General features: G+C 44.7%; 5 protein-coding genes across 5 annotated transcripts; 2 read left to right on the top strand and 3 right to left on the bottom strand.

Moving 5' to 3' along the window:
* Positions 1-4: 4 nt before the first annotated feature.
* On the top strand, positions 5-3,474 carry LOC129793485 (DNA repair and recombination protein RAD54B-like). The gene is made up of 3 exons (XM_055833560.1): positions 5-939; positions 1,786-3,240; positions 3,317-3,474. Exons 1-3 carry the CDS (start codon positions 94-96, stop codon positions 3,404-3,406), a joined length of 2,391 nt encoding a protein of 796 aa, XP_055689535.1. The 5' UTR covers positions 5-93; the 3' UTR covers positions 3,407-3,474.
* LOC129793551 (probable prefoldin subunit 4) lies at positions 3,233-4,004 on the bottom strand. The gene is made up of 2 exons (XM_055833659.1): positions 3,815-4,004; positions 3,233-3,756 (listed from the first exon to the last, which is right to left on the bottom strand). The coding sequence occupies exons 1-2, from the start codon at positions 3,857-3,859 to the stop codon at positions 3,382-3,384; spliced, it is 420 nt and encodes a 139-aa protein (XP_055689634.1). The 5' UTR covers positions 3,860-4,004; the 3' UTR covers positions 3,233-3,381.
* Positions 4,005-4,057: 53 nt separating this feature from the next.
* Positions 4,058-5,469, top strand: LOC129793531 (selenide, water dikinase 2-like). Its single transcript, XM_055833635.1, has 3 exons — positions 4,058-4,223; positions 4,283-4,649; positions 4,712-5,469. Exons 1-3 carry the CDS (start codon positions 4,058-4,060, stop codon positions 5,277-5,279), a joined length of 1,101 nt encoding a protein of 366 aa, XP_055689610.1. The 3' UTR covers positions 5,280-5,469.
* Positions 5,470-7,002: 1,533 nt separating this feature from the next.
* Positions 7,003-9,406, bottom strand: LOC129793496 (transcription factor grauzone-like). Its single transcript, XM_055833590.1, has 3 exons — positions 9,158-9,406; positions 7,845-9,089; positions 7,003-7,783 (listed from the first exon to the last, which is right to left on the bottom strand). The coding sequence occupies exons 1-3, from the start codon at positions 9,332-9,334 to the stop codon at positions 7,613-7,615; spliced, it is 1,593 nt and encodes a 530-aa protein (XP_055689565.1). The 5' UTR covers positions 9,335-9,406; the 3' UTR covers positions 7,003-7,612.
* Positions 9,407-9,808: 402 nt separating this feature from the next.
* LOC129792336 (uncharacterized protein K02A2.6-like) lies at positions 9,809-14,272 on the bottom strand. Its single transcript, XM_055831247.1, has 2 exons — positions 12,286-14,272; positions 9,809-12,219 (listed from the first exon to the last, which is right to left on the bottom strand). The coding sequence occupies exons 1-2, from the start codon at positions 14,270-14,272 to the stop codon at positions 9,809-9,811; spliced, it is 4,398 nt and encodes a 1,465-aa protein (XP_055687222.1).
* Between the last annotated feature and the right edge of the window lie 448 nt (positions 14,273-14,720).

The following is a 14,720-nucleotide window of genomic DNA, read 5'->3' as shown; positions in this document are numbered from 1 at the left end:
GTGTTAGAAAACACCCAAAGTGAGGTTATGTGCTTGGCGGTAAAGTAGGAAGCTCCCCAAAATTAAGAAAATCCGTGTAAATCAGAGGAAATCATGAGAAGATCTTCAGCCCCTTCGGTGAAAAGACAACTTGGGGTACTGCCCACACATTCGGGGACAAATGAAGTCAGTGGGAGCAAGCAAAAGAAGATTTCAGAGCGTGTCAGTGAAGGCCCATTGAGGGATTTTCATTTGCAAGGACAGGAAAATGATCCAGATGCCCCGGTTCCAGCCCAAAATGCCGCTGTGACTGCCAAATATGCCTGCCTGTGGAATCGTCCCAACACCAAGAAGCATAAAACATGGGAAGGAGACGGGATGGTGGAATTAACTGAAAATTCTGTCTACTTGAGGAATTCTGATGGATCAATCATCACATCCATGCCGATTCCAGCTAAAAATATCACCTTTGAGGAGGGGATGAGGCTTACAATTGGCACGAAAGAAGTGGAGATTGTTGAGAGGATTGATGGGGAGTCTACGGAACGGGTGGAAGTTGCCCAGAAAACACGAAATCCCGTCAAAAAAATTGTTCAACCCGTTCAACCACTTTCAGTAAGAAATACCCGAGATATTGTCCGGAAGGAGGAAGATCTCAGTGGTTTAGTGCTTCCTGACCCTCCGGAAGAGCACCAGGTAGTGTTTAATAGAGATGGGAAGCCTGTGAATGCAGTAAAAGTGGTTGAATCCGTTGCTAAGCACCTGAGACCGCATCAGAAGGAAGGAGTTGTCTTCCTCTATGAAGCTTTAATGGGATTTCATCAACCGGAAGCAGAGTATCACGGAGCAATCTTAGCGGATGAAATGGGCTTGGGGAAATCCCTTCAGGTTCTTGCAACGTGCTTCACTCTCCTACGACAAGAACCCTATGGCAGGAGGAGCATAGCCAGGAAGATTCTTGTAAGTCTCTCCGGAGCTTCCGTCGGTCTCCCTTACCAGTTACACTGCCCTCAAAAAGTTTCCGGGCAGGGCTAAAATGGGGTATTTTTGAAGGCTTTCAAGTGGCTATATTTCCGACTGGGTTTAACTGATTTATACAAATTTACTAGTTTTGGAAAGGTGCATTTCTCACCTTTCCAAAACTGGTAAATTTTTGAAAATCGGTCAACCCGTTTTTTCTTGGCAGCCATTTTCGTTAAGCTAGATAAAAACGTTTTATGACGATTTTACAAGCTTCACAAAAAATTATATTACAAGAGAACCCCTTGACGGATTTGAGTGAAATTTTTTTCAAAGTTAGGGGACATGATTAGCTACCATTTAAATCCGAGTTTGTCCAAATCGGTCAACCACAGGCTGAGATATGGTCAAAAGTGTATTTTTTCACTATGGTTCACTAGAATGGCTGCCATGACCGAATCGCTTGACCGATTTTCAAAAATTTACCAGATTTGGAAAGGGAATTAAATTACCTTTCCAACGATACTATATTCATCAAAATCGGTACACTAGCGGCCGAGATGCAAGAGGTCAAAGTCAAAATTTGTGAAATCGTAGCGTTTTTTTTACCTAGTTTTACCAAAATGGCTGCCAAAAATTAACTGGTTGACCGGTTTTAAAAAAAATTGCCAGTTTTGTAAAGGTGAGAAATGTACCTTTCCAAAACCGGTAAATTTTTGAAAATCAGTTGACCACAGCCGGAGATATAGCCACTTGAAATTTGCCTTCAAAAATACCCCATTTTAGCCCTGCCCGGAAACTTTTTCAGGGTAGTGTATTATTAAAGGATTCCCTTTCATTCGACAGATTGTCTGCCCGAGTAGTTTGATTGAGAATTGGAACCGGGAGATTGAGAAATGGCTCTCAGAGGAGAGAATCTTTGCCTTTGTCGTGGATGGGAAGCACAAAGTGAAGGATTTCAGTGTCTCCACCTGTATGCCCTTCATCATTCTCTCCTACGAGATGGTCTCAACGCAGCTCCAGCACCTCCAGGGACAGACATTCGATGTGATTGTCTGCGATGAAGGGCACAGGCTGAAGAATAGCGACACCCGGACTGTTCAGCTTCTCCGGCAGATGGATTGCCGCCGGCGGATCATCCTCACGGGGACACCCATTCAGAATGATCTCCATGAATTCTTCTGCCTTGTGGATTTTGTCCAGCCCGAATTGCTGGGAACTTATGCGGAATATCGTGCACGCTATGAGGGGCCAATTGTTAAATCTCAAGCTCCGTCAGCTTCCTCAACTTTCCGTGCTCTTGGGCAGGAGAAAGTCCGGGAGTTGAATGAGATTACGGAGAAAATCATTTTGAGACGAACACAGGGCATTAATCGGGAGTACCTGCCGGAAAAGGAGGAAGTTGTGGCCTTTTGTCGTCCATCGGAAGTTCAGACATTCCTGCAGGAACGTTTGCTGGAGATTTACGAGGAGGAAGCTGATAAATCTTCAGCACTGCGAGTTATTCAACTTCTGCGGAAGATCTACAATCATCCCGCCCTGGTGGCCACCGTGGAAGCGGATGAGGGAACAATTGTGCAGAAATTGCAGGAATGTCTCCCACCCACAGAGCTGGGATCTCATGATTCGGGGAAACTGGCTGTGTTGGAGGGTTTTCTGGAGGATCTCCGGCCAACTGGGGAACGTTGTGTCATTGTGAGTCACTCCACAAAAGCCCTGAATGTCCTTGAGGGGCTCTGTCAGCATTTTAGCTACCCTGTGTGTCGTCTGGATGGCTCCACGAGCACCACAGAGCGTCAGAAGCTCGTGGATAAGTTCAATAATCCCTCAAGTGATACCTTTGTGTTCCTCCTGTCAGCCAAAGCAGGCGGAACAGGACTGAATCTCATTGGAGCATCTCGGCTTGTCCTGTTCGATGCAGACTGGAATCCAGCAACAGATCTCCAGGCAATGTCACGAATTTGGCGGGATGGACAAACCCGGAAGGTCATCATTTATCGCCTCGTGACGGCAGGGAGCATTGAAGAGAGAATCTTCCAGCGGCAGATCAGCAAGAATTCCCTGAGTGGCTTTGTGAGTGATTCCCGCGGAGACAGTGTCACCTTTTCCGATGCCGATTTGCGAGATCTCTTCACTTTGGCACCAGATGGGGAGTACTGTCTCACGCACGATGCCCTCGAGTGCTCCTGCAGTGGAGATGGGAGCATCCCGGTGCCCCACAAAGGGGCAGAATCCCTCCAAATGAGCGAACTAATGCAATGGGAACATCACACGCGACCAATTAACCCGGAAATTCTTGAGGTAAAGAGCCCAGAATTTATTCCCCCCATCAAAATCACTTCTAATGCATTTCAAACTTCTTCTTCCTCCTCCACAGGATCTCTGTCTGGGTCAGTGTGCCAGTGAGATTGTATTTTTATTCCGAAACTCCGCACCTGTGGCTCAATCTTCGTCATTTTCCAGATAAATATGACTCCCAAAGCGCCCATAGAGCTGTGATTTGAGATCCCCAATTATATCTCCCAGTTCTTTGCATTTTGTCTCAATCTCCTTGATTTCCTTCTTCTTGCGCTCCTTGGCTTCCGTTAGGAGTTCTTGTGTCTTGGGCAGATTGTGGGAGATGAAGACCTCCCCAAGGAGGAAGGGGATTTGTTCATCTTCGTCGAAGAGCTCAATTTCATCGCTTGCTTCCTCGAGATTCTTCAAGTCGTTCTGCTTCCCTTTCAGCTCTTCCTTGAGATCCTCAAGCTTGGCATTGTGCTTCGCGAAGATGTTTATTTTCTGCTGATCCTCAAAGGTGATATGAACATCGGAATCCTTGAGAGAAAAAAAGGCTTTTTAGAGAGAAGTTTCCGGAGATTTAGATATTTCTTACAGGTTGGAAGGTTCCTTTGCTAGAGCTGGCGGATTTGGAAGTCATCTTGAAAGGATTTTCACGGGAAACTCACGTAATTTTCACGAAAAACCGAAACAGAAGGCAAGGAACACCCACACAAAATTGAGGTTATGTTTACTAAATGAACATTTCTTGTTTTATCCGCTGGCGCTGGTGTCGCTTCTCAGGAAAATCCTTCGCACGTGATTGGAATTCCTTGAATTTCTGGAGAAAAATCCAAAAATGATGTTCAGGCCGGAGGAGTACGGCCTTGAGGCTGATTTCAGCCTTACAAAGTACTCCACTTTGCGGGGATGAGGTTGTAAAGTCCCACAGGAAGTTTTAACAAAACTTCTTGTGGGAGTTGATTTGGTAGCCGGTCACAAATCTAACCGAGAAGGGAGGATTGGTGAGTTTTCCGGAAGATTTGTACCTCCTGGACAATTGATAGGAAGTTCTTTTTTCCAGAGGCCGGCATGGATTCAGCTGTCATTCCACTGGGGCGTCACAATTTATCTCTTGTTCAGTCTGTTGATTTCTTCTATCCGCTCATTGATGATCCAGTGATGATGGGCAGGATTGCCTTCGCTAACATGGCTAGTGATATCTATGCCACGGGTGTGGTGACTCTGGACAAGGTTACAATGATCTGTAGCTGCCCAGAGGCATTTAGCGACAAAGAGAGGGATGTCATCATCCCACTGCTGATTCAGGGATTCAAGGAAGCAGCTCAGGAAGCTGGATGCAAAGCTTCCATTGGTGGTATTGCTGTTAATCCCTGGTGCATCCTTGGAGGAGTTGCCACGTCTATCTGCCACCCTGAAGAGATTATTTTGTGAGTAAAAATACTCCCTACTTCTTCAGAAATTTCAGTTCTCTAAAATCCTTCCCTTCCAGGCCCATCAATGCCTCCCCTGGAGATGTTTTAGTTCTGACAAAACCTCTCGGCACACAACTTGCCACAAATGCCTATCACTGGATGCTGGATGGCGCAGAATCCTGGAAAAAGCTCAAAGATCATCTAACTGAAGAAGACATCAAACACACCTACCTCAAAGCCATCAATTCCATGGCATTCCTGAACAAATCCGCTGCGGAATTAATGCACAAACATTCAGCTCATGTTGCCACAGACATCACGGGGTTCGGTCTTGCGGGGCATGCAAGGAATCTTCTGCAATTCCAGAAGAATCCTCTGAAATTTATCATCCACACTCTGCCGATAATTGAGAATGTTCGTCGTATGGCTGAGATTCTCGGGCGGGAGGATAAACTCTTAGCTGGGCAAGCTGTGGAGACATCCGGGGGGCTCCTAATCTCCCTCCCGGAAGCATCAGCGGAGGCCTTTTGTCAGGAATTCACAGAGAAAACAGGTAAAGACGCGTGGATTGTGGGTTCTGTGAAAGCTTCAGCAAATCCCTGCCTTGAAATTCTAAAGGATGCCAAATTCATTGATGTTTCGTGAGCCGAAAGAATTGCATTTTGGGGAGTTTCTGGTAGCTTCCTGGAATTTGTGACGTGGATTTTTAAAGGCCCAAAAGCTCGTAAATCTACTGAAGGTACCTCCGGAAGCTACTGAAAGCTCTAATAAATTCTAAAATTAATAATTTTGTACTTATTCATTAAAAATTCAAAATATACTTACCTGAAAATCAGCTTATAATATTGAAAAGGATGTCATGCACAATACAAGGGCGAAGTACCTAATTGAAGGAAACGCAGAAAACAATTTTAACCCACCCAGTCTTGTAGGGAATCAAAAAAGGATAAAGAATCGCCAAAAATATTCACCTTTTTCCACTGGGGTCACAACGAAAAAAGGCAATAAAGTTTTGTAAAAATTCAAAAAAATTAGCCGCCATTCGCCATTTTGTTCATTTCAATGCATGAATCATATGTTTCAATGCTTCGTCATGAGCTTGTCGATGACAGTTTGACATTTCATTCATTTTTTTTTGGAGAAAATAAAAAAATTGCGTATTTTTTAGTTTAATTATCGTGGTAAATGTGTTTTACGTGTTGTTCAAGAGTGATTTATACATCTGAATACCTGAAGGATGAATTCCCGTACAGCTTGTGACCGTCTCAGCGAGCACATCTCTCGTTACAAAATAAAGCAATCCAAAAACAATGGTCGTGGATCGTCTTGAAGATGACTTTTTCACGAATTGAGAGATCCTCTGCGCTGGAATCCTTTGCGTTTCACACCACCACGACGGACAAGACGATGGATTGCTGGTTTTGTGATTCCCTGGATGATGTCACGCAAAACCTTACGATGTATCTTGGCACCACCTTTCCCAAGACCTTTTCCACGACCAATGATGTGCTCGCTGAGACGGTCACAAGCTGTGAGGGAATTCATCCTTCAGGTATTCAGATATAAAAATCACTCTCGAACAACACGTAAAACACATTTACCACGATAATTAAACTAAAAAATACGCAATTTTTTTATTTTCTCCCAAAAAAAAAAAAAAGAAATAAAATGTCAAACTGTCATCGACAAGCTCATGACGAAGCATTGAAACATATGCTTCATGCATTGAAATGAACAAAATGGCGAATGGCGGCCAATTTTTTTTGAATTTTTACAAAACTTTATTGTCTTTTTTCTCTGTGACCCCAGTGGAAAAAGGTGAATATTTTTGGCGATTCTTTATCCTTTTTTGATTCCCTACAAGACTGGGTGGGTTAAAATTGTTTTCTGCGTTTCCTTCAATTAGGTACTTCGCCCTTGTATTGTGCATGACATCCTTTGTTAATAAAACTACAGAATTTTATTTTTGTTGATATTTTATTGAGTTGAAAAAACCAAAAATATTAAATTTGGTTCCTCCTAAAAGGATAAGACATACCTCCAAAAATCAGTTGATGTTGATCTCGATCATGAGACTTCCTCATTGAACTGCAAACATCAGAGAATTATTGATTTGCTTTTTCAACTAACTAATGAAAAGACTTACCAACTAACCAGTATAAGTTATCTCCCTGTTATCCTTTTTGGTTTCAGTTCTAAAGAGCTTAAGAATATTTACCTTTAATCTCGATTGTTTTCTCTTTCTGATCTGCTTATCCTTTGTATGATCTTACTCTCCAACTTCTCTTACTTCCTTTTCCTTGTTTGACAAAGACAAGAAAGCAACAGTTGAGAAGGATTGTATGATCGACTTCTTTAGAGTTTTCCAAGTTTTCTTACCTTTTGACGGTATGACCCCTTTTTTATGAAGTCCAATGGGGGCCGTGTTATTTGAGTAACTTCAAAAATTCGTGTCGTTTGAGTAACTAAAGGTCATAAAGGATTAGGCAGGTATATGGCTATTTTTATCCGTGTCTTGTGAGTAACATTCGATTTTGGCTTTAACCCATCTGAGTGTCTGTGGAGTTCCGAAGGTAAGCAGTTCCAGAAGTTCTAATTTGGATGTTGGTTCATCAAACGTGAATGAGATAATTTTGATATCCACACTGGACAAAGAAATAAGGATTTTCTGTGTAAGTGTACTTTTCTTCCCCTGTAGTTCCAACTGTCAAGAATGTCATTTCGTCCATGAGCAAGGCTCCAAAAACCTGTACTTTTCCACTAGATTTTTCTTCCTCAATCTTCATAATCTGCATAATCAGCAACCTTTAAGAATCTGAATCTGTTATGAAAAAAAATATGTAAGTATTTTAAATAAAAACTGGCATCATTTATTCATAATGCCCCTTAACATGGAACAAATGAGAGGATGCAGTTTCAAGGAGACCTTAATTGTATTATATCCGAGAAGGACCTATGATGGATATTTCGAGATGGGCTTAATTTGCCGTTGATGAAGAAGTCTTCTCCAACTTTTTCCTACGATCCTCTTCCCATTCTTCTGGATGCATCCTCTTCTGATGCACGTACTTGTTGGCATTGCTGTTGAATGTTCTATCGCAGAATTTGCAACTGTATAGCTGTTCTCCTGTGTGTGAAGCCATGTGCTCCTAAAGGAGGAATAAAAGTGAAATAATATTCACCCGATTCACCCCATCATCAAGTTCTTACCTTCAGGACGATGGCTCGTTTGAATTTCTTCTCGCACAGGGTGCACTGGAATGTTTTGTTGCTGTGAACGATACTTTTGTGCTTGTACAGTGCTAGTTTGGATGAGGTAATGCGTCCACATTGATCACAGGTGAAGGTTTCATTTGTAACTTTGTGCATTTGCATGTGCCTCCGGAGGCTATTTCGCTCGGCATATTCCTTGCCGCACTGTTGGCACTTTACCCGTGGCGGTGTTTGTCCTGTGTGCCTCATCATGTGCGCCTCAAAGCATTCTCTTGTGTTGAAAACCTTCGCACAGATCTCACAGACACGCTTCTGGACGCGCTCATGGACAAGCTTTAAATGCGATCTGAGTGTGTAGATTGAGGCAAAGGGCTTTTTGCACTTTGGACACACGTGCTCACGCTCCTCTGGTGGCACATGTACCTTCTCGTGAACAGTCAGCCGGCACAACATGGTGAAACTCTTTGGGCAGTGCGTGCATTTGAATTTACGATCTTCCGGTGGGATGTGCGTGTCCATGTGAACGTGCAGGGAGTTCCGGAACTTAAAGTCCTTCCCGCAGAGTTTGCAAATGTACTTGTCAGGATTCCTGTGGTAGCGCACATGCTCCAGCAAACGCTCTCTGTTCTCAAAACGAATACTGCAGCACATCACGTAGCCCTCTGTGTCATGTTCATCCCTGTAGTGCCTTTTTAGCTTCTCAAAAATGGGGAACTCCATCGAACAGAATTCACAGGAAAGCTTAACAAAAGTTTTAATTAATGTATCCATTGATACCTTCTTCTTGGAAGCAATGGTAGCAGGAGGAGATTGGAGTGCATTGAGTTTTGAAGGAATCTTCTGTTTCCTAACCTTTTGACTTCTTTTCTGTTTTCTTGTCTTTACTGGAAGTCTTCTAGGTTTACTTTCAACCTCTTCTACTGCACTCATATCATCCAGAAGTCTTTCCTGCTCATCTGGATCCTCAGAAATCTCTACTTTCACCTTTATAGGGAAATCTTCTTCACTGAAGTTTGGAGGATTTTCACTATCCCGCCTTTCCACAATCTCATTATTGGGGATAAATTTCTCCTCCATTTCTATACTCACTTCTTCACTTCCTTCGGAAGTTTTTCGTGCCCCACAGAGCCCCACCAGGGTGGCTTCTGTGGACTTGACTGTTGAATAAAATCCATGAAATTCCGTGAGTTTCTCACAGCACGTCATGCAGATATTTTGTGGCCAGGAATCATTCCGGAGCACCTGAAAACAAATAAATAAAATTTTTAAAATAAGAATTTGTGAGGAAATTAAGAAAATTCTGTTTTTACTTTGGAATTGAGAAGGATCCAAATCATTTTGCTGATGTTCATTTGATGGCCAATTTCTCCAAAAATCTCCAATTTGTTTTCCGTTGAAATCAAACATAATCTACACATTTCACTAATATTGTAATTTGTCGGTGAATTAAATGCATTTTGTGAAGGAATTTCTGATACTTTAGACATTTTTTGTGGGTAAATTGATCTCTTTTTGCAGAGAAATCCACGAAAATCTTTTGTTTATGATTAGTGGAGCGACGACAGCGCTTGAATTTCAATGTGAACATTTTGAGAAACTTAAAATAATTTGTTGTATTTCGGTCTCACCTGGGAATACACGTTTGATTAGTTTTAAAAGGCTACAGGATATCTCAGGCTCTGTCGCCAAATTTCCGCAGGTGCACAGGAATAAGAACACTGTGTTTCCAAACCCAGAAATACACAAAAGTATTTATTTCAAATATAAAATTAATTTTTAACAAGAGAATAATTGTCGTGCTTGTTGACGTTGCACGGATAGCAAAAAGTGTGCTCACCTCGTGGTAGTGACTTGGCATATCCGGTGGATCATTTTGAGATGAGCCACTACGAGGTGAATGGCGCTAGTCGCGCATCCCGCTCTTGGGCGGGAATTCTAAACATCCACATAACACCTCCCCCCTAAGGAGCGGAAGGTCCATCCTGACGATCCTCTCGGTTCTTGAAACGCTCGCTGATCCTGTACGGTCGTGCACGCAAGCGACGGTACAATGGTGTAGGTGGAGCTGGACGCTCAAGTTCCGGGGAATGATCTGGAGTAGCTGGATTATCCTCAACATCCTCACTTTGTCCCGCGTTGCTTCTTTCAGGAGTAGTCACTGTGTCCTCATAAGGCGTCGTAGCAGAATCCTCAGTGTCCGAACTAATAGTGATAGCAGATTGCGGTGGATTGCTTTGCAGTGACATACGCGGAGATGGTTGTGGGGGTGTAACTCGTGGCGGCGTTGCACGAGAAGGGCCAGCTATTGGTGATTGAACTTCGGCAGGTGGATCTTTCGGTGTCTTTTGTGGAGTTCGAGAAGGCTGTGGAAGTACAGGAGTCTCAGAAGCACTCGATCTACGTGAAGACTCTGGCTGTGGCGAGTGTTGAGGCTGTACTTGAGAGAGTAATGGCACGGAAGAGGGTGCAAAAATTGGCAAATCCGACGATGATGTATCAGCAGGTGTGTCTGGCGTCTCACTAAAACGGCGCTTGAGTTGATTCACATGAGACCTGATGATGAGTCCATCACTGAGCCGCACATTGTAAGTAACCGTCCCACGACGTTCAATGATTTTGCCAGGAACCCACTTCCATTTACCTCCTTGTGCAAATTTCTTCGCATAGATCTCCTCCCCCTTCGAGAAGGAACTCTGTTTCGTGCCATGCTTCTTATTGTAGTCTCTTTCCATCTTCTCATTGCGTTGCAGGGGCTCCTTGGGACGCTCTTTCAGGAGATCAAAGATTGTACGTACCTTGCGGCCATACATAACTTCTGATGGAGATTTCCCTGCAGGCGCGTAATCATTGGGAGTCACACGGTAGTTGGCCAGAAATCTCTGAAGTGCCGTGTCGATTTTCTGCGCAGATTGCTTTTCCAGGGATCGCTTGAGAGTATCCACTAGACGTTCGCACTGCCCATTGCTTGCTGGGGAGTAGGGGCAGGTGCGAATATGCTGTATTCCGTTGAGACGACAAAACTCTTGAAACTCATCGCTGACAAATTGCGTCCCATTATCACTAACGATGACTTCCGGAAGACCGTGTCGGGCAAAAACTTCCACAAGCTTTTGAATGGTGATAGTTGTTGTCGTTGAAGATGTACGGAATACTTCTGGCCATTTCGAATAAGCGTCGATGACGAGCAGAAAATAATCTCCCTTGTACTTGGCGTAGTCCAAGTGTATCCGTTGCCATGGGCCAGTGGACAACGGCCATGATGCTAGATTGGTCTTGACAGGGGACCGGGATGCGGTGGCACAATCGGAGCAGTGGCGCACTTTCGTCTCAACATCTTCATCCAAGCCTGGCCAAAAAACGTAACTGCGGGCCAAGGCTTTCATGCGTGACATGCCAGGGTGCGCCTCGTGAAGCTGTGCGAGAATCTTGCTCCGGAATGTCTCTGGTACCACCACACGGTCCCTGTAAAAGACACAATCTTTAATAATTGACAAAGCATCACGTATCTTGAAATAACGAGCTACTTCCCGAGATTTGATGGACTTCTGGGAAGGCGGCCATCCACCCTTGATGTATCCAATCAACAATTGTAGGTCCCTTGAGGCAGCGGTAGCGTCCTTGATCATTTGAAAATTCACAGGCAGTTGGGTGGTCACTTCCTGGACTACCACGTTGTCGTACTCCTCATCGAGAATTTGTGCAATGATCACCTCATCGTCAGGTTGCCGGTGATTGTTGATAAGCCTGGACAATACGTCAGCATGCCCAAAACTGGTGGTGGATGTATATTTAATGGTGAAATCGTATCCCAGGAGTATGAGGGCCCATCTCTGGAGACGATTCGCGGTGTGAACCGGTATGCCCTTTTTGCTACCAAAAATGGACAGTAGGGGCTTATGGTCGGTTAAGAGCGTGAAGTTCCGGCCATAAATGAAACGGTGGAATTTCTTTACAGCGAAAATAATCCCAAGCGCTTCTTTCTCAATCTGGCTGTACCCCATTTCTGCGTCTGTCATCTTGCGGGAGGCATGGTAGAATGCCTTCAATGTCCCATCAGGATATTCGTGGTATGCCACGCAGCCCATAGCGTGTGATGAAGCGTCTGAAGCTATGGTGATAGGCAGATGTGGGTCGTAGTGCGTAAGCAGCAGATCGGATGTCAGAATTTCCTTGAAGCGAATAAAAGCTTTCTGACATTGTTGAGTCCATTTCCATCTAGCGTTCTTCTTGAGGAGGTCGTCCATTGGTTTGCGTAGTTCACTCATGCCCTTCACAAACTTTCCCCAAAATTGAATTGCCCCCAGAAAGCTACGTAGTTCCTGGACATTTTTCGGAGCAGGCATCCGTTTAATAGCGTCACATTTGTCCGGATCTGGTCGCAAACCATCTTTGTCAGTAATCACACCCAAAAATTTAATAGAATCGACAAAGAACTTACATTTCTCAAGGCGGACACGGAAGTTGAAATCCTTCAAACGTTGAAAAACGGTTTTGAGTGTCGAGAAATGTGCTTCTGGGGACGAACTTGCGACACAGATATCGTCGAAATAGCATATCACATCCGGTATTCCTTGGAGCATGCGCTCAACCACCTCTTGAAAAATTCCGGGCGCGCTTTTGATGCCAGGTGGGAGGCGATTGAACCGGAAAAGTCCTCGGGGAGTGTGAATAGTGAGTAGATTGCTCGACTCAATATCCATGGGCACTTGTAGATATGCATCGGACAAGTCGATGTGGCTGAAAACGCTCTTGTTTGACAAGCGGCTGAATAAACTATCAGGGTCGGGAATAGGATAGTTATTCATTTCAATCGACTCATTGAGGCCACTTGAATAATCGCCACATATCCGGATTGTTCCATTTGATTTGCGTGCCACGACGATGGGTGCGGCCCATGGGGAATATTCGACTGGAGTAATAATCCCTGATGACTGCAGACGCTGCAGTTCTTCGTCTACCACTGGCAGCATATGAAAAGCAACCGGACGCTTTGGGCGAAAAATGGGCTTTGCGTTGGGTTTCAGGTGGATGGAAGCAGTGATGCGTGTACATTTCCCGATCTCACGTCCAAAAACTCCCGGAAAAGATTCCCGGATTTCCTTGACAGCGCTCGCCGTGTCAAATTCTCCTTGGACAGCGTGGCAGTAGGCACTCGGTGCTACATCCCAAAGACCGAGTTCAGCGATCCACTCGATTCCGAACAAATTCGACGTTCGTCCACCAACGACCATACAACGCCCACGAATTTTCTTCCCACGGAGTACAACATCGCAATCAAATTCGCCGAGTATGGGCATCCGATTGGACTGAGCATCCGTAACGTTCATGGATGACTCTCTGAGAAGAGGCTTTCCGAGCTCCTCCCAAGTACTCCTTGATACCAACGAAACATCCGCGGCGCAATCCAATTGGAATTCGATAAGACGCCCATTGATCCGCGGTGTTAGAAATTTTCTACCCCTCGGGTGAGGAGCATAAACTACGTTGGTGTTTGCTGATGATTTCTTCTTCTTGAAAAACTTCTTCTTGCCCTTCCCAGTGCTTCCTCCGTTGTCCTGAGTACGTTGAGGTGGGCAGTAGCCCGACTTGTGGCCGATTTTCCCACAATCTTTGCATTTTGTATTCGTGTGGGTACAGTCACGCACCCAATGCATGTCGCCACACAGATAGCATGGACGTGAGGGGCGATCAGATTGTGAGTTGGTGGACTTACGGGTCTTCTGGAGAGCACTGACATTTGCAGGGGTGATATCCAGGCGGGCATCCTTCTTCATATTCGAGAGTCGCTGAGCTTCGTCGATCAAAAACTCCACGTTGATCCTGTCGGCGGGCTCAGTTTCAAGGCGTGTCAGCAGCTGTTCCCTTACAAAGATATGTTTGTCACTTTGTATGCTGATACAGAAAATCAAAGCCTTGAACTGATCCGCTGTGCACTCAGCTAATCTAAAATCCTCGCAGATGCTGTTCACAAGCCCTCCATGCGTGGCCCAGTCGACGGATTCCTTCATCACGAACTGCAGACATTTGCGACGTGTACTGAAGAGAGATTCCCCTTTTCCAAAGAGCTTTGTGAGTCTCTGGACGGTGTCATCGAAGGGAATCGTGGCTGGGTCGACGGGGCGCAGAAGATTGGAATATCTCGCGTAAGCTGCGTTATCCAGTCTGCGCAGGAGGAGTCTTACTCGCCCTGGATCATCGAGATTGCGACCATCCTCGAGAAATGTGGATTTGTATCTGCCATACCACACATCGAAGGTCATATTGTTTTCCGGAGCATAGGTAAAGGGCGTAATCGAGCGCGCCAAAGCATCAACGGAGACTTCGGAGGCCCCATGACCTTCCGTTTTGACGGCTCCGCTTAACCTCATGTCGATCATCCGGTTGATGGCATCAGTGAGCTCCGCAAAAATCTCGTGGTTCGACATCTCGTTCGCCAGTGTTGTATTTCGGTCTCACCTGGGAATACACGTTTGATTAGTTTTAAAAGGCTACAGGATATCTCAGGCTCTGTCGCCAGTGTTGTATTTCGGTCTCACCTGGGAATACACGTTTGATTAGTTTTAAAAGGCTACAGGATATCTCAGGCTCTGTCGCCAAATTTCCGCAGGTGCACAGGAATAAGAACACTGTGTTTCCAAACCCAGAAATACACAAAAGTATTTATTTCAAATATAAAATTAATTTTTAACAAGAGAATAATTGTCGTGCTTGTTGACGTTGCACGGATAGCAAAAAGTGTGCTCACCTCGTGGTAGTGACTTGGCATATCCGGTGGATCATTTTGAGATGAGCCACTACGAGGTGAATGGCGCTAGTCGCGCATCCCGCTCTTGGGCGGGAATTCTAAACATCCACATAACATAATTTTTATTG

The sequence above is a fragment of the Lutzomyia longipalpis genome, chromosome 3 (genome assembly GCF_024334085.1).
Source record: "Lutzomyia longipalpis isolate SR_M1_2022 chromosome 3, ASM2433408v1".
NCBI lineage: Eukaryota > Metazoa > Arthropoda > Insecta > Diptera > Psychodidae > Lutzomyia > Lutzomyia longipalpis.
The sequence above is the reverse complement of the archived record's forward strand: the minus strand, read 5'-3'. Positions and strand labels throughout refer to the sequence as shown.